This window comes from Rhinatrema bivittatum, chromosome 19, assembly GCF_901001135.1.
Source record: "Rhinatrema bivittatum chromosome 19, aRhiBiv1.1, whole genome shotgun sequence".
In the NCBI taxonomy this organism is placed as follows: Eukaryota; Metazoa; Chordata; class Amphibia; order Gymnophiona; family Rhinatrematidae; genus Rhinatrema; species Rhinatrema bivittatum.
The window spans coordinates 31,453,423-31,475,752 of record NC_042633.1 but is presented as its reverse complement, the minus strand read 5'-3'; the positions used below and the strand labels follow the sequence as shown (position 1 = coordinate 31,475,752).

Sequence of the window (22,330 nt, the reverse complement as noted above, 5' to 3'; positions counted from 1 at the left end):
TCAGTCCAGACACCTGGATTGTGACTCCGCACTAGCAGATTGAGACAGAGTAAAACTTGTCGGGCTCCCTACATATAGTAAGGTGCCACCCACAGCCCCTCAGTCTTTCTCTGTCTCCAGCAGATGGGGCAGGTAAAACAATGTTGGAGAAAAGCTTGAAATCAGAGAAGTCTTTCAAGCTCTTTTTAAATACAGGCAAAAGATATCCAGCCTAGGTTTGCATGATCTAGCTTCACTGCCTGGGCTCCAAACATGACATGGCGAATTGTTCTGCATCTGGAAGAAGGTTCCCTCAAATGTTCTCATAGAGAACTTAAAATATCAAATGTATTCCCTGTACGTACCGGATCAGTCCAGACTCCTGGGTTTTGCCTCTGCACCAGCAGATGGAGACGGCAAGATTTGACTGGCTCTGCCATATATACCAGGGTGCTACCCACAGTCGGTCAGTATTACTCTGTCTCCAGCAGATGGTCCGGGGGCACCACTGTCTGACCTGATTTAAAAAAAAAACAAACTTAAAAATAGGGGTAGAATTAGTTCTTAGTGTTTGTTTTAGCTGAATTAAGTTTTGTTTAAAAAAAAAACCAAAAACAAGTTAGTGAAGTCTTTCAGGAGTGCGAACGGCTCCAGGTCTTAGCCTCCCAGGGGGTTGGCAGGTCCTGAGGGGACCATCCCCCTTGGTTCTGCAGGCTGCTGTGGCTAAGGGTCGAGGGCCCTACAGTTGCCTGTTGGGCAGCCCAGCTGGGGGTGATACCGGGGAGCCCAGATCACTCACCCCAACCAGACAGTTTCAGAACCCGTCGCTGGACAGCAAAGAAGGTGAGCAGGCACTATATTTCCCCTGTGCCCATTGGTCGGGCGAATGTTGCAACAGATTGAGTCCCACACGGGGCCAGTGGCTCTGGAGTGGCCAAGACGTCTGTGGTTTGCGGATCTGGTACATCTCGCAAAAGAGGGTTCTCTTGGACTGAACCTCCTGCCACGTTTGCTGCGACAAGGACCCATATTTTAGGATCGGGAGGCTGTTTTATCTCGCGGCTTGGCTTTTGAGGGGGCGCCTCCGACTGAAAGGATATTCAGAGCCAGTTATTGCTACCCTGCTCCAGGCCTGGAGGCCGGCTATGTCTTTAGCGTATGTCAGGGTCTGGAGGGCCTTTAAGGCCTGGTGCCTGCCAAGGTGGCTGGATCCTTTGCAGGTGAACATTCCGCAAGTTTTGGCCTTCTTGCAGGAGGGTTTGTCGCAGGGTCTGGCCTATAACACTCAGTGTTCAGGTTGCAGCTTTGGGTTCCCTTAGGCCAAAGTCCTATCCTGCCCCTTGCCCCTCTCACCCTGATGTGGTGAAACATTTGTGACTGTCGATGGGAAAGCTGTGTCCAGAATGGAACCTGAATTTGGTTTTGCGAGTTCTGTGAGGTGCCTTTTGAGCCTTTGAAAAGGGCGATGTTGAAGGATCTTAAGCTGAAGATGGTATTTTTGGCGGCTATTTGTTCAGCCTGTAGGATTTCGGAGCTTCAGGCTCTATCGTGTAGGGATCCTTTCTTGTGAATTTCTAATGAGGTGGTCACGTTGAAAACTGTTCCCTCCTTTTTGCTGAAGGTGGTGTCTGATTTTCATGTTAATCAGTTGGAGTTTCTGGCTTTCCAGAATTTGTCCAAGGATTCCCTGCAGGAAAGGGAATTGCATCTTTTAGATGTGCACCAGTTTATTCTGCGGTATCTGGAGGTCACTAATCCTTTCCGGCGGTTGGACCATCTTTTTGTGCTATTCGGGGGCACATTGAAAGGTGATAAGGCATCCAAGGCCACGATTGCTTGTTGGCTAAAGGAGACAATTTGTTCTGTGTATATCTGTAAGGGACGCAAGATTCTGGTGGGTCTGAAAGCGCACTCTACAAGGGCGCAAGCGACCTCTTGGGCGAAGTGTCAGTTGCTCTCGCCTCAGATTTGTAGGGCAGCAGTGTGGTCCTCTCTTCATACTTTCACCAGACATTTGGATATGCGGGCGCTGGAGGATGTGTCCTTTGAGAGTGTGCTGCGAGCAGATCTTTTCGGGTTTCCGCCCAATTTAGGGGTGCTTTGGTACATCCCACTTCTCTGGACTGATCTATTAATTTTCATTCCTATAATCCCGCAGATCAGTCCAGGGACCCTCCCTGTCACTGCCGAAAGACTCTTCCTGCTGATCATTGTACAAGATTTTCTAAGCTGCTTTGATTGCACACAAGTTTTTGAGTGGCTGGAGGTGACAGGAAGATCCAGCACAGAGGGAGGGTTTCAGCCCTGTTTGGGGTTTTTTTTCCCCAGTTCGCCCTAGTAGGGATTTTGAAGTTTATCTTGGCTTGGGTACAGGTCAATGCTGAGTGATTGTAGGTGGCACTCTTGGTTGGTTAAGTAGCAGTGCCTCAAAGTTTTTGTTCTCTGCCTCCATCTGCTGGTAGGGATGCATAAACCCAGTCATCTGGACTGATCTGTGTAATTACAGGAACAAAAATTAGGTAAGAACCAGTTTTCCTATCATGCTAAAAATTGAGGCAAGTCTACTCTTCATCCCCACCAAGAAGGTATTTTTTTTCCACTTACAGGCTGGCTAAAGTGGTTTAGCAGTGCTGTTTGACATGAATAAGAGCATAATTGTGTAGGCTTCTATTCCCTTCCAATGGTGTTGAGTATAGGTTTTGAAGACAGAGCCTGGGCTAAGTGTGTAGGGGGATTGGATGAGCAGGTGGGACCAGTGGAGATATTTGAACCAAGTAATCAAATTATCCCACCCTTGTCCATCTGTTTTCTCCCTCTCCTACCCAAACAAACTAAACCTAGTCTGTGTTCTCTTCCTTTTTCTGTTTTTTCACCTTTGTGTTGACCCTTCATTCATCTGTTCAACTCAAAAATAGTCCTGCCAAAAAGCAGGGCACCATATCAAAGTAAAGAAGCTCTTTTTTTCTAGACAATTTATGGGACAGTTGCATTCTGCCGACTGATTTTGAGGTACTTATTGGGAAAACAGAGAGCTTGCCGGTGTTGGAGCTGTGAAGAGGGTCCTGATCTAAACATTGTCGGGTTGATGGGGGCAATGACTTACCTGGGCCTGAAGAGGTGTGGGTGGAAGTGCACCTGACCTTTCCTTATGGCATACAGCGCTGGTGGTGGTTGAGTGAAAAGCCATAGGAATCAATCCCCCTTCCTTGCCATGATCCCTGATTTTTATGGAAATTACATGCACTTTCATACCATTCTGGAATTGTCATTAGGTAGGCTTCAGTTTGATAATCTTGCTTTTTATTAATGTAGCTGATGTGGAGGCTTTTTTTGTTTTGGTTTCTTTTTTGTGCCTAAAACCTGTCCTTTCTCTGACAGAAGGAGCATCTGGCTATGATCCGAATGTGTCAGGAATGAAAAGGTAAAACAGTTGTGTGCAAGGATACTGGGAAAATTACTCAAGTTAGAGCTTCCACAACACTAAAATGCTAATCAATTCATATATTAAATTTACCACAAACTTCTAGTATAACATTTACTGGATCCTTGGTCTGTCCTTGATGCTAAGAGCTTGCTCACTCCCCCCCCCCCCCCCCCCCCCCCCCTTCTTGTTACAGGATCTTAAGAGCCAGCCATCTTACTAACCCATCCCTTCTTTAAGAGGCCTCATTCCTTGCAATCTTAATTAAATTCCTTACTTCCACTTACAAACCACCTGATTGTATTCTTTCCAATCATATCTACATTGTTTTAACTCATAGCCACTTATTTTTTGTTTTATTTTCTGTCTTGGCTAAATCATTAAAGCCAAGGAGTAAGAACTGTCCATTGTGTCTGCATTTATCTTGAATGTGGTATACAAATGTTTATTGTATTATAGGGCTCGTAGCTCTGATGGGGATGTGAATGATATTTTGAAGAAGGTTCCCCGTGTCAGCTTGGAGCGCTTGGATGTGGACCTGACACCAGACAGCCAGCCTCCTGTTTTTAAAGTCTTCCCTGGGACCACAACTGAGGATTTCAGCTTGATAGTCATAGAACGAGGGAACCTTCCAGAAGAGGCTATGGTGAAGGTGAGGGATGTTGGGTAGAAGCTGGGGAAGATGGGGGAGCAAGTGGAAAACTATGCTTGTTTTACTATATTTTATGTTCTTTCCGTTAGGAGGAGGCCATGGAGACTATGATAATGCCACCTGCGGATGAATCCTGCGAGACAAAACCCCTTCTGCTTGTGCAGGAGCCAGCCACCGAAAGTATGGCTTCTGTGTCCAGTTCTCCCAGTGTTGGTGCCACCAGTGAAGCTGCCAGCCTGGAGCTAGCCACTGTGCTATCGGCGGGGGTGTCTGGTGCCGTGAGCTGTAAAGTGTGCCAGAAAGACGGGGACCTGCTGGCTTGTAACCACTGCGCAACACGATTCCATGCAGACTGCCATCTTCCCATTGTGACTGAGCCTTACAGGTATAGTGCAAGACTGAAGGAAGCATAGAACACTTGCAAACAAGGTGTACACTTTTTATTGGACAGAGATTTGAATTCTCAGCCTTCCAGTGATGCTGAATCAAAGTTGGGCCAGCTTGGTGTACGGTTGATTTGTATTTTTGGGTCTTGCGTGTTGAGGTTGTTTATGAGGTGTTTGATTTTTTTCGTTGAAGTCTGCAAAGTCGTTGCTTGGGAGGTTGGTGATGTCTGGTCATTGGAGGATTTGGTTAGGCGATATTGAAGAACATTCTTGGGTTGTGTTGGAATTTGTTTACTTTTTTTTGAGTAGAGGTCTTTTTTTGCGTTGTGGATAAGCTTTTTGTAGTATGCTAAGTGTGATCGGTAGGCGTTCAGTAGTGTAGTTTTGTTCCTCCAGGCCGTTTCGTTTTTTATTTTTTGGAGTTCGCATTTGGCTGATCTGATGTTGTTGTTGTACCATTGGTTCTGGTGTTTAGGATTTTTTATTGTTTTCTTTATCGTGGGGTTTATCTTGTCTGCTATTGTTTTAGTGATGTTGAGCCAGGATGAGGTGGCGTTTTCTGTTATGTCTGTTTGTTAGTTCTGTTTGTAGATTATCTTGAAGTATCTCTATGTTGAAGGGTGACTGGTAGGAGAAGGATCTAGGTGGGCTTTTTTTCTGTTAAGTTTACAGTTGGAAGACAGGTTGGCGAGGATTAGAGAGTGGTCAGACCATGGGATATTGGTGATATGTGTGGTAATTAGCCCATGTATCAATATTGATGAAGATGAGGTCTAGTGTGACCTGCTTTGTGCATTGGGCCTTTGATGATTTGACTTAGTTCTAGGGTTGATAGGGCGTCTGTTATTGCATTGCATGTGGGGGAGTGGGGAATTTTGTCAACGTGTATGTTAGTCTCCTAAGATGATGGGTTTGATGGTTAGTTTGGACAAGAAGAATTCTATTAGTGATGAGCAGTTCCGATCCAGTCAGATCTGTAGTAGAGGTGAGTCGAATAGAGCAATTTCCAGTGGTGGGTGGGTGTTGGTTGGGAGTAGTTTCATCTGTAGGTTTGTTTTTTTTTTTTTTATTAGCATTAGGCCGCCTCCTTTCTTTTTAGGTCGGGGGATTGAAAACTTTCTGTAGATGGGGTTATTGATTTGGTTGATTAAGACTGGGTCAGTGTTTATTATCCATGTTTCCGTGATGGCTATGAAGTCTGGTTTGTGATCAAGTAGGTCGGCAATGACTGGTATTTTCTTTACTATGGATTGTGCGTTGAATAGAAGGAATGATAGTGCTAGTCTGGACTGATCCATGGTACTACAGGAACAAAAATTATCAGGTAAAGAACAAATTTTCTTGTAACTGCTGTAGGTTTTAGTGTTGATGTGAGTGATGTTTGATTGTTGGTACTTACAGTATTTCTTTTTTTTTCTTCTTTTTCTGTGGGTTTTCTGTGCTTTGATCCTTGTTTCCTTTTGTGGGTTATCCGTGGTTTGATCTTTTCTGTGGGACTTGAGGTGGATGTAGTCAGGGGGTTGAGTGTTTGCCATTTCTTGTGGAGCGTAGCAGTAGATTTTTTTGGGTTTGGGGTCTGCATTACGGTTTACACGAAGTGGAGCACAAAGGGGAGTGCCCCTTCGGTGCGTGATGCCTGGGGAGCGCACCTCTCTATTAGGTGGGTCTGGCGCTGTTGGATGTAGTCACCTGGGGGGGGGGGGGGCTCCCGTCCGAGGAGGCAGGGCTGCTCTGGTGTTCTTCGGGGCACTCTGCCCCTCTTCTGTCTCCTGCGGTCCCCTTGGGTGCTGGGTGCCGACTTCGAAGGATGCCACGGTCTGAGGGCGCCTGGGGAGCGTGCCTCTCTGAGGTGGGTCCGGCGCCGTTGGATGCCATCCAGGCAGATAAACTTTCTTTCCAATCAGTCCTCAAGACAAAGATTCTTTAAGTTTGAAATTATTTATTGTATAGGTAGATTCTACTTACAATTGTTGCATCTCAAACGTGAGCCCCAGGGCAAAGATCTTCGGTAACTGGAGACAGAGTAGCAGGAGGGAGAAGGAAGTCTCTTGTGTTGCAGGAGTTAGTTTATGGTAGAGGTAGGGAGCTTGAAGGATATAAGGCTGATTTAGTCTTCAGAAGAAGGCAGTAAAAAAAAAAGTTTACTTTCTCATGTCATCCCAAACCTTCCCTCCCTCAATTTGGCATGGATGTTGAGCGCTCACTAGTCTCATTGCTGTCATTGTCCAAGGAAGTCGAGGATATTGTGATTTCAGCAAGGAAGCTTTCAACTAGAACTTATGGTTTTAAATGAGATTTTCATCTTGGTGTCAAGTTCCCTGAACCAGTTTGCCTGCACACCAAACAAGTTAACTTCAGTACTTATTATCTCCTTCCTCCTCAGGTCTTAGTACATAATCGGTCAAAGTGCATCTCAGTGCCATTGCAGCTTACCACATTCAAATAGATGGCAAACCAATCTCCATGCATCCTTTAGTGTTGAAGTTCTTGAAAGGCTTGTGGAATTCAAGACCTCTGTTGCCAAGCTACTGGTGACATAGGATCTCACTGTAGCATTGACACAAGTAATGAAACCGCCTAATGAACAATCTGCTTCCTTAAAATTCCTCACCTGGAAAAGTAATGTTCCTAGTTGCCATAACATCAGCTAGAAGTCTGTGAGCTTCATCATATCATACAGATTTTGCTCCGAGTATGTGCGGGAGTTCCCACACACATTCTGCTTCATAAGCCCTTCGATTGCAGAGCTTAGCTAGGTAGTTCACTCTCCAGGGAGGAAGGTGAGCAATAAGCATAGCTAATTCATCCTGTCTACAGAGAACTCCATTTACAGCAAACAAACTGGCTTTTTCTGTAGACAAGCAGGGCTGAATTAGTTATGGCACATGGGAAGTCCCAAGCTAAGTGCCGCATGAAGCACTTACTGAAAAAGCAAACCAGATGACTCCTACTCCCAGAGCGTGGACTACTGGTGATCAGGTTGCACAAAGCTGCTTGCCCGGAGTTAGTCAAGTCTTCAATTGTTCAGACGGTAATGGGTCATGAACGTGTGAACCGATGACCAGGTTGCAGCTTTTTAGATGTCTTCAATGGACAGCTCTTAGATGAGTCACTGAGGTAGCCATAACCCTTGATCTGGAATAGTGGTCAGCCTAGAAATTGATCTGTAAACAGACCATAGCAATGTGTGATACAGTCTGCTAGTCAGTTGGTAAGTGGGTGCTTGGCAATAGCCATTCTCAGTCTGCTAAGAGATAGAACGTTAAGAAGCTTGATAACATGGTTGACTTGACTTCAGATAACATGTCACGACTCTTACAGTCGTGACATGTTATCTGAGAATGAGAATGGCAGACCTCCCCTTCATGTGCATGAGGTCTTGGAAAGAATATGGGCACGATAATGGCTTGATTCAGATGAAAGGCTGAAATGACTCTTGGCAGAAACTTAGGGTGAGTGTAGAGCATCACTGTCGTGGAAAACCTGCAGATCTAGGAGAGAAGGGTCCGTTCAGTGCCATTGGGTGACATTACCCACATGTCATGGCTAATTCATCCTGCTGTCTATGGAGAACCCCGTTTACCGTAAAAGAACTTGCTTTCCTTCCAGGCCAACATGAGCTAGAATACTCTGCCTTGTGTACTATGAACTCATTTTTTCTTAAGTAAAGTGGATAACTTGTGAATGTGTAGAAATACTATACTTTGGTTTTGTTGGAACCCAAGTGTAGGGCAGTGCCTGTTGTCTTCTGAGTGCTGCTTCGCACACTGGAGAAGGAAGCCGTGATGAAGTAGGGACTTTGACTGGTGCACATTTATTGAAACACATTTTTTTTTTTCTTCCTGGTTCCATAGCACAGAATGGAAGTGTTTGCTCTGCCAGGATTTACCAATCCCAGAGCTGCCAAGCAGTACTGGTGCCATGCTACAAGCAGACTCCAGCTCTGAGAAGCTGTCTCCATCTTTGCAAAAGGTATGTATAAAAGTGGGCATCACCTGCCTGAAAAACAGTGGTAGACTGAGGTACTAGAGGGAATCCTTGTGCCCTGCCCCCCCCCCTCAATTCCCCTCAGCTGGGGGATTCATCACAATGATTAGGTAGAATGAGTTGGGAAGGGGGAAACCACTGGGTAGTGGTGAATGATTTATGGTCCTGAAGTCCAAGTAGGAGAAAACAGCCGGACTGGAGTGAGCAGCTTGCTGTGCCAGGGGTAGCAAAGCTACGTTCCCTGTACGTACCCGGATCAGTCCAGACCATGGGTTGCGCCCCCGTTCCAGCAGGTGGAGACAGCCCAAAGTTCTAAGGGTAGCCCATATAAGGACGGAACCCTCCGTATTCGTCTGTCTCCAGCAGGTGGAACAGCTCACTCTTTGGTTCCCTGTTTAGCTTGCCCTCTGTGTTTTCTTTCCTCTTCTTTCTCTGGGGCAAGCTCATGCAAGTACTCTTTTAATTTACTTAATTTTTAAATTAAAAAAAATTTTTTTTTCTCTGACTGTGACAGGGCAGATAGTTCTGTCTCCCTCGCTCTTGGGGTTCCTAGGGGGGCTTTGCCCCTTGATTTGTCAGCCTAGGTTCCCTTCCCGGTGACCTAGTGTGGGTGATACTGGTGGTGCCAGTCCCTCTCCCCACGTTTTGTATCTGCTGCCGTGCCCCGAGATGCCCATACTTCGGTGGAGCTTCAGGGAGGATGATTATACCCCTGCCTCTGTGAATGCAATGAATTATTAATGTGAATAAACTGTTTTTGTTTTCCCAAGCTTTCACAGAATATATTTTTTACTTGTCTTTGTTTAAATTAAAAAAAAAAAAAAAAAGGCAGCAGTTTGATTTTGTGAGGAGGGAGCGGGGTTCAATCTCCCGCCAATCTCCTCAGGGGCTCCCTGCTCAGCTGTTTTCAAATAGCTTTACAGCCGCTTTCCTGCTCAATGCCGCGGCCACCTTTTTGTTTAGCTTGTGGAGAGTCTGCCTCCCGACTCTCCCGTGAAGGGATATGCTCCAGGTGTATTTCGGGGGGTGAAGGTCCTCTTCCAGACCGCCAGCTTTTAGACCTCGGGGAAGGGCTCCCCACCGTGTTTCTAAGCCGTTCCCGTCTTGGAACGTGCGTCAGCAGCGGCCTTTTTGGGGCGTTTCTGATGAAACACTTCCTGCTTCTCCGGGAGCTGGGGACCAGATTTCCCCCCCCCCCCCCCGATTTGAGCCCGGTTCGCTCGGACCGCCCCTCCCCCCACCAAAAAATTCGGCCTGGACCTGTTTTTCATCAGAATTTGTCCTTTTATTGCATGAATCTTACTTGGCCAGCTTACAGAGGGAGGTAGACACCCCCCCCCCCCCCCCCAGTTGTTCCCCCTTCCTCCGAACCCGCCTCCTGTGCCGTCACCTGATGTGGTTCCGGACCCTCAGGGCCTGGTTAGGGTTCGTGTGGTCCCGGGTGCCCCCCCCCCCCCGCTGGAGTGTGACGATCCCCATGTCCTGCGCTTATTTCAGCGGGAGGAACTGGAGCCCCTTATTCCTTTCGTTCTCCAAGAATTGGGAATTGATGCCCCACCAGATGATTCTGTGGCGGCAGCGATGACACCAAACGCGGACTCTGTCCTGGCGGGACTCAGGGCATTACCACGTACTTTCCTGTTTCATCCAATGCACCGCCTGCTTCTCCTCAGGGAATGGGAGTCCCCAGAGGCGGGGCTTTGAGTTGGTAGGGCTATGGATAAGCTATACCCGCTACCTGAGGACTGTCTGGACATGTTAAAGATTCCTAAAGTAGATTCTTCTGTCACCGCGGTGACTAAACATACCACCATCCCTGTGGTGGGCGCTACTGCATTACGGGGTGTGCAAGACCGTAAGCTTGAATTTTATTTGAAACGCATTTTTGAGGTTTTAGCGCTTGGAGTCCGGGCGACTATTTGCAGCAGTCTCATGCAGCGGGCAAGCCTTAGGTGGTTGCAACAGTTACTCAGCACACAGGACCTCCCGTTTGCAGAGATACAGCAGGCTGAGCGTTTGGAGAGGGAGCTATAGCCTATGGTGCGGATGCCCTCTGACTTGCTTTGTGTCCAGGCGAAGGCTATGGTTTCTGCGGTCTCGGCCAGACGTCTTCTCTGGCTACGTAATTGTTCAGCTGATGCTTCTTCGAAAGCTCAATTGGGCACTCTTCCTTTCAAGGGCAAGTTGCTTTTTGGTGAGGACCTAGAGCAGCTTATCAAATCCTTGGGTGAGAACAAGGTCCACAAGCTACCAGAGGACCGTCCCAAACAGTCGAAGTCTTTCTTCCCAACTCGCACTCATTTCAGGGGGAACCGCCGTTACGGCAATAGGTCTCGTGGCTCCTTCCCCAGGGGGGGTGTGTCCAGGTCCCAGTCTTGGTCCCATTCCTTTCGTGGCTGTCGAGGTTTCCGGGATGGCTATCAGCAACACACGACCACTAAGTCAGCTCCCCAATGAGATTCGGCCGGTCCATTCCTCCGAACAAAACTTAGGTGGGCGTCTTTCTCTGTTTCTCGAGGAGTGGGCCAAAATCACTTCCGATCTCTGGGTCCTCGAGGTGATAGAACACGGCTACGCGTTAGTTTTCCAGGGACCTGCCGGTTCTATATATAGTGTCCCCTTGTGGCCATTCCAAGCGGCCTGCGGTCTGTCACACCCTCTTGAGACTTCAGGAGTTGGAGGCGATTCTTCCGGTACCGCTGCAAGAACAGGGCGCCGGCCAGTATTCAATTTACTTCATTGTTCCCAAAAAGGACAATTCTTTTCGCCCCATCCTGGATCTCAAAAGGGTCAATCGGGCCCTGAAGGTTCTCTGTTTCAAGATGGAAACCCTGCGTGTGGTGATTGTGGCGGTCCGTCCCAGCGAGTTCCTCGCTTCCCTCGATCTGTCAGAGGCTTATCTTCACATCCCAATCCGGGAACATCAAAGATTCCTTCGCTTCCGGATCCTAGACCAGCACTTCCAGTTTCGGGCACTTCCCTTCGGTCTCGCCACCGCTCCCCGCACCTTCACCAAGATCATGGTAGTCGTTGCGGCAGCTCTCCGATGAGAAGGAATCTTAGTCCATCCTCATCTAGACGATTGGTTGGTAAGGGGCTAGTCCGCTGCCCTCTGCACGTTCGCGATAAACAGAGTTTTAGCCCTACTCATATCCCTCAGCTGGATAATCAACTACTCCAAAAGCAATCTTTGGCCCTCACAAGAGCTGGAATTCCTGGGAGCTCTCTTCAATACTCGGGTCGGGAAAGTTTTTCTTTCGGACTCGCGGACTCTCAACCTGATCAATCAGTTGAACACTTTCGTCTCCCTACCACTTCCCACGGTGTGGGATTACCTGCAAGTTTTAGGGACCATGGCTTCCACGATCGATCTCGTCCCCTGGGCGTTTGCTCACATGCGTCCTTTACAGAAAGCATTGTTATCCCGTTGGAAACAGATGTCCGAACTGTACCAAGAGATTCTCCCTCTCTCTGACTCTACCATTGCCAGTATACAATGGTGGTTCTCCCCGGCACACCTTCTAAGGGGATGCCTCTTCTGACTCCCTCTTGGGTCATTGTGACAACAGATGCCAGCCTCTCTGGTTGAGGGGCCGTCTGCCAATCTCAAACGACTCAAGGTTTCTGGTCCCCCTCCCAGTCTTGGTGGCACATCAATCGTTTAGAAGCCCAAGCGGTTCACCTGGCTCTCAAATTCTTTCTTCCTCTGATTCGACACAAAGCTGTCCGGGTTCTATCCGACAACTTCACCACGGTGGCTTACATAAATCGACAGGGGCGGACTCGAAGTCGTCTAATGGCACTAGAGGGCAGAGAGGCACTTGGATCACCTGGTGGTCTCCCACATAGCAGGCAAGGAGAATATTCAAGCAGACCTTATCAGTTGACAACATCTCTACCCTGGCGAATGGGAGTTGTCAGACGAGGCGATGGACCTAATCGTGCACAGGTGGGGTCCCCCTCACCTGGACCTCATGGCGACGCTTTCCAACGCTAAGGCTTCCCGGTTCTTCAGCCGGTGGAGGGAGCATTGTTCGGAAGGGGTGGATGCGCTGGCCCTTTCCTGGCCCCCCAACGTACTTCTCTACGTGTTCCCACCATGGCCGCTAGTGGGGAAGATTCTACGGAGGATAGAACTTCATCGCGGACCGGTCATTCTCGTGGCCCCCGAATGGCCCCGACGGCTGTGGTTCGCGGACGGATCTCTTCGTCTCGGTCACCTGTCCCATCTTCTGCGGCAGGGTCCCGTATTTTTCGATCAGGCGGATCACTTCTGTCTAGCAGCATGGCTTTTGAACGGAGAAGTTTGAGATGCAGAGGATATAGGGATGAAGTTATTGCCACACTCCTCAGGGCTCGCAAACAGTCAACATCGCTTACCTACGTCAGTCTGGAAGGTTTTTGAAAACGTCTGCGAGGAGTTGGGTGTTTCAGCACGTTTGCCTTCGGTTGCGGTGATTCTCACTTTTCTTCAGCGTGGTCTCTCCAAGGGTCTTTCGGTTAGCTCCCTTCGAGTTCAGGTTTCGGCTCTTGGTTCCCTCCTGGGCACCATCGAAGGTCGGGCAGTCTCCTCTCATCCGGATGTTGTTCGTTTTCTCAGGGCGCTAAGCACTTGAAACCGCCTGTCCGGTCTATTTGTCCCTCGTGGAGTTTAAACTTCCTTCTTTTTCACCAGAGGATATCGCGGCGTCTGGTAATAGTGATCTTTGTCGTCTTGATGTCAAACGAGTCTTATTGCATTATCTTGAGGTCACTAATGATTTTCGGGTTTCCGATCATCTTTTTGTCCTGTGGAGTGGACCCAACAGGGGGAAGCAAGCTTCTAAGGCTACGATCACTCGCTGGTTGAAAGAGGCGATTTCTTTGCCCTACATTTGCAAGGGCCGAGCAGTTCCTGAGGGCCTAAAAGCTCATTCTTTACGTTCTCAAGCGATTTCTTGGGCGGAGTCTCATTCGGTGTCACCGCAAGAAATATGTAGGGCGGCTACATGGAAATCCCTTCATACCTTTGCTCGTCACTACCGTCTCGATGTTCAGGCTCCAGTTTTTGGGTCCTTTGATCGGCAAGTGCTTTGAGCGGGACTGTCTGGGTCCCACCCTTTGTAGGGAAGCTTTGGCACATCCCATGGTCTGGACTGATCCGGGTACGTACAGGGAAAGGATAATTAGTTCTTACCTGATAATTTTCGTTCCTATAGTACCACGGATCAGTCCAGACGCCCGCCCATTCTTCTTCTTCTGTCTGCTCAAATTTTCTTCCTGTCATTTTTTGAATTTTTCCTTATAGGATTTTCTTTTTTGATCCCTGCATCTTCTTCCTGGAATTTACTGATAGGCACCGGAAGCATCGTTACGATGAGATATACAAGAGCGTTTAGTTACACAGTTCAGCTGTTTCTGTTATTTTGTTGGTTTAAATTAAATTACTAGTTATCCTGTTACTTGCTTGATCTTGTACTTTCTGCTTTGACAATGGTTATACTGAGGGTTTATTTATTTATTTATAACTTTTATATACCGGCATTCGTAAAAATGCCGGTATATAAAAGGGTTCCAGGGTGGGTTCTGTCCTTATATGGGCTACCCTTCAGAACTTTGGTTTGTCTCCACCTGCTGGAACGGGGGCTTAACCCATGGTCTGGACTGATCCGTGGTACTACAGGAACGAAAATTATCAGGTAAGAACTAATTTTCCTGTGCAACCCATACCTGTTAAGTCCCCAGGCTTTACTCCTCTGCATATAGTAGGTCGGTCTTGGGCTAAGATCTGTAACTGAATTACCCATCATACTTTGTTCATGGTATTGAGACTCTGATGTCGCTGTATGAGAGCAAATGATCAGCTGTCTTTCTCTGCACTCTCTTCCAGAAATGTGAGCGCTTATTACTGGAGCTGCTGTGTTATGAACCCTGTCGGCCTTTCCAGAGGCTATCCTCATCTTCTGTGAGTACTGCTTTGTGCTCAGTATTCACTAAATCTGTAGTAAGGGGGAAAGGACTATATATAGGACTGAGCAACCCTAACTTCATAGGAGTTGGGACATGTGCAATTAGTCTGGATTTCTTTCCTGTCCTTGTGTATTTAGTGTTCTGTGTGTTCAGTTATTCCTGGAAATAATCAGGACTTTCCTAGTATGTAACCAGTTGGACACCTGCTAGCAGATGGAGACTGAGTCAGATTTCAAAGCTAGGTATACCCCTGCAGTGACCTCAGCCATTCAGTATCTGTCTCCTAGCAGATGTGGACTGTCTCCCCTATCAGGAACACAATACTCCTTAGAATCTGAAAATTTACCTTTTAAATTGGAGCAATATCGAGCCCTGCTCTCCTGTGGTGATACCTAATGGTCCCTCCCCCAGTTGAGAATTCCTGAGGCGATTTCAGAGATCCCTCAGAGGTGAGCCTTGGTCCGGTAGCCGGTTCTTGCAGGATGCTGAGCTTTGCAGTGACGGCCTATGCCCTTTCCTCCCGCAGCCGGAGACGGTCTCTGGACTCTGCAGGTAAGCGCTGAACTCAGGTAAGCAAGGAAGAACTCTAATCCAGAGACGAGGAAGGACTTCGGGAAGTCTCCTATGGTCTCTTTGCTTGGTGAGCAGTACCGATGACGTCCCCGATCCCGCCAGGGGAAGGGGGCTTCTGAGTGGGTTGAGTGGCCCCCTGATGAGCTCCAGGTTCGGTAGGCATGCCACATGGTAGGCGCCATCTTGTGCACGGATTTTTGCTGCGCCATCTTCCCCCACCGTCCGTCAGTACACGTGGTACAGCCCGGCCCTGCTGTGCACCAACTATGCACATAGCTGTGCCCTTAGTGGCTATCGTACGGAGTTACGTGCGTTCCGGGGGACCTAAAGTGCCTGTGTGCCTAACGCGCTTGGAGGTATGAGCCTTTCGCGCCCGGAGGGGCACTCAGTCCTAGGTGCCTACCGTGCCCTGAGGTACACGCACTCCACACATAGCTGAGCGTGCTCCTGGACGCTTAATTGTGCGCATAACTGAGCACTCCACGGAACACTCGGCTGAGCGCAAAACTGAGCACATAACAGCGTGCAAGCACCCGCTCACAACCTGTTGCCCTACTTTCACGGGTCAGGACAGAACTGTGCGCACTTGAGCTCAGGCGCTATCCGACTGAATGTACAAGTTGCAGGAACGATGGCTCCGGCAGTTAAGCACAAGCGCTGCTCCCTTTGTGCCACCTGCCATATTAGGGCCGCACAGTCTGATCTTGAATCAGTTCTGTCTCAGCACTGTGAGGAGGACTGGAGGTTGGACTCCTAGAGCTTCTCCAGGTACGGCTCCTCCCTGTCTGAAGACGGGTCGGCCATAATCTCTGGTAGTGCCCTGGACCTAATCAACCCCGGGCCTGTGTTGTCCCCAGGAGAGGACAGTTCAGCGGCCCCTACCCCAGTTCTCCCTTGGCTAGGTATGGACCCAGCGACCTTTTCTTGGTTGGAATTCTTTCAGGGCCTTCAAGCCTTTGTCCAGGCGCAGTCTGCTGCTGCCTCTACCCGTTCTGAGCCCCAGCTGGGAGGGCCTCGTCCCCCCAGCCCTACCAGCTTACCTCGGGACATGCCTCGTCTCACCAAAGGCATCCTCTCACAAGGACCCAGACACCACAGAGACTCATTGGAGGACGGGGAAATCCCACCAGCCTGGAACCTTACCGGACCATGTTAAGGTTCTTCCACAGAGATGAATTGCCGGCCTTAGTCTCCAGACCCTTGACTCTGGGAGTGTCTGGCGCGGGTTCAGTCAGAACCAAAAAGGAACCCCATCTTGGGGTGTCTACGGAAATCCTCTTACTATTTCCCAATGCTGGAAGCCATCCAGGAGTTGATTAACCTGGAGTGGGATGCCCCGGAGGCCAGTTTTAAAGGTTGAGCCTTAGAGACCCTGGACCCGGCTGCCAAGGAACACCTGTGCTTCCCAAAAGTGGACGCCATGGTCTGCGCCGTCTCGAAGCGGACAGCTATCCCAGTAGAGGGAGAAGCGGCCTTGAAGGATGCATACAACAGGAGGTTGGAGTCCATCCTTAAGCAAGCCTTTGACGTGACGGCAATGACACTGCATATGGCCTCCTGTTGTGCCCTGGTGACCTGTTCATGTCTGCTTCTCTCGAGAGAGAGGCTGATAGCTCTGGGGTTCCTACCAGGGAGGCAGTGGAACCCGCCACAGCCTTCCTAGATGCAAGCTCTGACCTAGTACGCAACTCTGCCAGAGGAGTTGCCTCAGTAATGGTGGCCAGAAGAGCTATGGCTGCGAAATTGGTCAGCGGTCGCGACCTCTAAAGCAAATCTCACAAACATGCCCTTTAAGGGATCCCTTCTATTCAGACGTGAGTTAGAAAAGCTTGCCAGTAAATGGGGAGAATCTCCGGTACCTCAGCTACTGGAAGATAGGAAGAAGGTCACAAGGCCCTTCACCCAGGAGGAGTTGGGCTAGGGACTCCCAGTGCTTTCGGCCCTACAGAAACCTGCCATTCCACACTTCTCGAACTTTGGTAAGATCCCAGCCCTTTTGGAACAGACAACCAAAAAGAGGAACCTGCTCAGGCTCCGGTTCGGCCCGAACTGTACAATGAAGCAGGGCCAACCCATCCACAGGTCAAGGAGATGGGGGGGCTGGCTATCCCTCTTCTATTGGAGGTGGGTCGAGATCACGTCGGACAATTATTTTCTGGACATCATATGAAAAGGATACGTCCTAGAATTTCGCAGCATCCCCCGGGTCACATTCATGATGTCACCTTGCCACTCCCAACACAAAAGACTGGCAGTAGAATCCACGCTTGTAAGGCTTCTCTGTTTTGAGGGCTATAACCCCAGTGCCCACACCCCAGGAAAATACGGGGCATTATTCCATCTATTTCATCATTCCCAAGAAGGAGGGGTCTTTTCTCCCCATCCTGGACCTCAAGAGCATCAACAGTCATCTGCAGATAACCCACTTCCGCATGGAAACTCTTCGCTCTGTCACTATGGCCGTTCAGCCAGGAGAGTTCTTGCCATCCCTGGACCTCTGAGGCCTACCTTCGTATCCCAAGCCGTCACAACCACCAGCGTCTTCTGCGCTTTGCGGTACTCTGCCGCCCGGGCGTTGCCTTTCGGCCTGGCAACTGTCCCCCCAAACGTTCTCCAAAATTATGGTGGTCATAGCGGCGGCACTAAGGAAAGAAGGGATCCTGGTACACCCTTACTTATATGATTGGCTGATCTGGGCAAAGTTGTCAGAGTCTCCAGGTGACCAGCATGGTCATGTCTCTACTCCAGGAACTCTGTTGGGTCGTGAACATGGACAAGAGCAGTCTCAAGCCTTCCTAATCCTTGGAATACCTGGGAGTCTGGTTCGACACCAACCAAAGCAAAGCCTTCCTCCCTCCCTCGAGGGTAAGGAAGCTGATATGCCAACTTGCTAACACAATCCACTGTTATTTACTCTTTCGGATAATAGGACTAGGAGGCACTCCATGAAGTTAGTATGTAGCACATTTAAAACTAATCTGAGAATTATTTTTCACTCAACATACAATTAACTCTGGAATTTGTTGCCAGGGGATGTGGTTAGTGCAGTTAGTGTAGCTGGGTTTAAAAAAGGTTTGGATAAGTTCTTGGAGGAGAAGTCCATTATCTGCTACTAATCAAGTTTACTTAGAAAATAGCCACTGCTATTACTAGCATCAGTAGCGTGGGATATACTTAGTTTTTGGGTACTTGCCAGATACTTTTAGCCTGGATTGGCCACTGTTGGAAACAGGATGCTGGGCTTGATGGACCCATGGTCTGACCCAGTATGGCAATTTCTTATGTTCTTCTATTCCCCAGGGCATGGAGCTATCTCCAGGTCCTCTGCCTGATTATGTCAACACTGGAGGTAGTGCCGTGGGTGAGGGCACACATGAGACCACTCCAACACTCCCTGCTGTCATGTTGGAACCTACTATCTCAAGATGACTCAATTCACCTCCACCTACCGATGGAAGTATGTTCTCAGCTCCAATAGTGGTTACAGGAAGCGAACCTAAGCAAAGGGGTAAGCCTGTCCCCACCAAACTGGCTAGTCCTCACAACAGATGCAAGCCTCCAAGGATGGGGATCCCTCTGTCAGGAATTGACAACACAGGGCTGATAGACCAAGGAAGAGGGAACACAAACCACCAGAGACCAGAGCGGTCAGATTAGCGTGTCTACACTTCAGCCACAGGTTCTGGGGCCAAATAGTCTGTGTGATGTCGGACAATGCTTATATCAACCACCATGGAGGGACCAAAAGCCACCAAGTGCCTGTGGAGATAGACCACCTTATGGAATGGGCGTAACTAAATCTGCAAGGGATTTCGGCCTCCCACATAGCGGGACAAGACAATGTCAGGGCAGACTTACTCAGTAGGGAGAGTCTGGATCCAGGAGAATGAACGCTGTCTGCCAAGAGCCTTCAAACTCATAGATTGCTGGGGCCTTCCATCCATTGACCCGATGGCCACATCCCTCAGTACAAAGATTCCCTAATATTTTAGTCACAGAAGAAATCAGCACTCCCAAGGAATCGACGCCCTGGTTCAGACTTGGCCAGAGGATGTCCTACTTGTATGCCTGCCCTCCGTGGTCTCTGCTGGGCAAGGTCATACGCAAAATTGAATGCACAGAGGACTAGTCCTCTTGGTGGCCCCGGACTGGCCCAAACGCCTGTGGTGTGCAGACCTGTGGAGGCTTCTGGTGCAGAGCTCCCCCCGCACAAAGACCACCTCCAAGGGCTGATCCTCCATGAGGACCAGACTTTTGTCTTACGGTCTAGTCCTTGAGAGGGCTCACCTGAAGAAGCATGGATATTTGGCAGGCGTAATCCTCACCTTGCTCCGCGCGCATAAATTCTTGACGTCCCTGGCGTACATGAGGATCTGGAGAGTTTGAGGCCTAGTGTGACTAACGCTGCAGTGGTGGGAGCACATTTGCGCCAGACCGGGGGGGTGCATGTTCCCATATCTGGATGAATTGGCTCATCAGGAGTTCTTTTGAAAGTTCTTCAGTCCCTGACCATAACGTTGAGCCTCCTCCAGTCACTGGGATTCCTCATAAACTACCCAAAATCCCAGCTGCCTCTGTCCCAGCGACTGAACTTCATCAGAGCAGACCTGGACACCACGGTGGCCAAGGTGTTCCTGCCCAGCGAACACACAGCCACCCTGGCCGGGCTGGCCAGATCCATTCATAGCCGGTGGATGGCCTTGGCCCACCTACTCCTGAAGTTGCTGGGTTACATGGCAGCGTCTGTGCATGTCACCCCAATGGCCCACCTAGCCATGAGGGTTACGCAATGGACCCTGCAGTCTCAATGGCACCAAGCCTCTCAAACTCTGTACTGGTCCAGATAATCAAACCACTCCAGCTCTCCCTTGCCTGGTGGGTTCGAGAATCAACTTGAGCAAGGGACTTCCCTTTCAGCCCCCCGGCTGCTCAAGTAATCTTGACCATGGATGCCTTCAACCTAGGCTGTGGGGCCGCTGTCAATGGCCTCCACACACAAGGGGTGTGGTTGAAAGCCAAGGCGAGCTACCAGATATACTTCCTGGAACTCTGGGCAATGCGGTATGCACTCTACGCATTCCAGGACTGCCTGTCCAACAGGTCGCTTGATACAGACTGGCAACCAAGTGGCCATGTGGTACGTGAACAAACGGGGGCACAGGCTCCTATCTCTGTGCAGCCCTTAGTGTAGGGCGCTTCATGAGAGGTTTACTTCAACTGAAGCCTCCACTACATCCTCCTGTTGTGGCCTGGATCTCAACATAGTGTTGGCGTGGCTCATGCAGCCTCCATTTTGAGCCCCTGCGCTCCGAGTTCAAACACCTCACCTGGCAGGTCATCTTCCTTGTAGCGGTTACTTCTCAGAATCATTCGGTGAGCTGCAGGGCCTGGTGACCTGTCCGCCTTACACAAGGTTCTTCCACGACAGGGTGGTGCTGTGCACTCACCCTAAGTTCCTGCCTAAGGTGGTGACTGACTTTCACCTGAATCAGTCGATCGTGTTGCCCACCTTTTTTCCCAAGACCACTCTCTCATCCAGGTGAGCGGGCTTTGCATACCTTGGACTGCAAGCGTGCTCTTGCCTTCTATTTAGAGCGCACTGCAGCCCACAGGCAGTCCACTCAACTCTGTCTCCTTTGACAAAAATAGACTTGGGAGTTGCAGTGGGCAAGCGGACCCTGTCTAATTGGTTGGGGGACTGTATTGCTTTCTGCTACCAGCATGCAGGCCTTCCGCTCAAGGGCCGAGTGAAAGCACACTCAGTGAGGGCCATGGCAGCGTCAGTAGCACACTTCCGGGCAGTCCCTATTGCCGAAATCTGCAAGGCCGAGACGTGGAGCTACCTTCGCAGCCCATTACTGTCTGATAAAGACTGTCGACAGGATAGTGTCTTTGGCCAGTCTGACCTCCGTAATATGTTTCCAGTGTAAGAACCCAACTCTCCCTACCTAGGGCCCATCTGAGGTTCAGGCTGCCCCCCGTTGTTGCCAACAGCACCCTGTTGTGCTTGTTCCATGTTATTGGGTGTCTGGCCCAGTGTGTTGCGGGAGCAGCCTGCAGCTTGTATTCACCCATCTGTGAGGACTACCATCTTGCTTGTCCTGGGAGAAAGCAGAGTTGCTTACCTGTAACAGGTGTTCTCTCAGGACAGCAGGATGTTAGTCCTTACGAAACTTGCTCGCCACCCTGCGGAGTTGGGTTTGCCTACGGTTTGTTTTTGTTTTTCGCTTGCACTTTTCTGCTATGGAACGATACTGAAGGGGGAACCCCATGTGGCCACGGGGTTGGTGGCTTCCTGGGTATGCTCAGTGTGCTAGTCAAAGTTCTAGAAACTTTGACAAAAGTGTTCCGTGTCGGGGCTCCATTTGATGTCGCCCATCTGTGAGGACTAACATCCTGCTGTCCTCGGCGAACACCTGTTACAGGTAAGCAACTCATCTGCATGAAAACTGTATAGCTAAAGAGGGGGCAGTTGGGCTAGTGTTAACCAGCATACTTTAATAGACCTGAGCTGAAAGCCACAGAACAGCTGCATATGGTTAAACAATAGATCTTTCTGCATAGCAATATAAGCATAGAATATGAATAATCCATGGTCTGCTGAATGTAATGCATTGTAGTGGAAGAATCTATTTTTTCTGGAATTTGGGCTGCTTTTAGTTTTTGGCCAGCAGAAGATGCTAATGCTCTTCCCTATCTCCAGGACAACAAGAGCCCCATTGACCTCACACTGATCCGAGCGAAGCTGCAGGGGAAGGTAGACCCATCATACTGCTCCCCAGATGACTTTGTGAGAGATGTTTGGACAATGTTCACAAACTTCAGCAGGCTTGCTGAGGTGAGATGTGTGCCTTTTATTCTGTGAATCAACTGGTGGATTGTGAGTGCTTTTGAATCAGCAAGTAAAGTACTTAGTGCCTGCCTCCTTCCCAGATTTGCAGGAATGTCTAGACAGGACACCACCTGTGATGCATACATTTCACAAATAGAGCAGGAATTCTCTTGTTCCCTGTACGTACCCAGATCAGTCCAGAACATGGGTTGAGCCTCCTGTCCAGCAGGTGGAGACAAACCAAAACTGAAAGGGTATCCTATATGAAGACAGAGCCTACCCTGTAGACCTTCAGTATTTGTCTGTCTCCAGCAGGTGGAACAGCTCACCCTGTGGTTCCGTCTTCTTTTTGTCCCTCTTGGGGATTTTTTCCTTCTGTGTGTCTATCATGTTTTGGATCAAGCAAGTATTTGTGTTACTAATTTAAAAAAAAAGTTTTTGGTGGTGTGAACTCTGTGGATCCTCTCTACAGGAGACTGTTCCTGTCTCCTTACTCTTGCAGGGGCCTACAGGGGCTTGGCTCCTTGTTTTATATAGCCTTGGCTCCCTAT

The 22,330-nt window shown here is 49.2% G+C and overlaps 1 protein-coding gene across 1 annotated transcript in view; it reads left to right on the top strand.

Annotated features, from left to right (window-relative positions):
* TRIM28 (tripartite motif containing 28) overlaps positions 1-22,330 on the top strand; it is a 68,861-nt gene that overhangs the window by 36,923 nt on the left and 9,608 nt on the right. The window contains exons 11-16 of the mRNA XM_029584606.1: positions 3,358-3,400; positions 3,860-4,052; positions 4,142-4,437; positions 8,293-8,410; positions 14,295-14,369; positions 21,651-21,785. Of these exons, the coding sequence (XP_029440466.1) occupies positions 3,358-3,400; positions 3,860-4,052; positions 4,142-4,437; positions 8,293-8,410; positions 14,295-14,369; positions 21,651-21,785 (860 nt within the window). The remainder of the gene's footprint in view (positions 1-3,357; positions 3,401-3,859; positions 4,053-4,141; positions 4,438-8,292; positions 8,411-14,294; positions 14,370-21,650; positions 21,786-22,330) is intronic.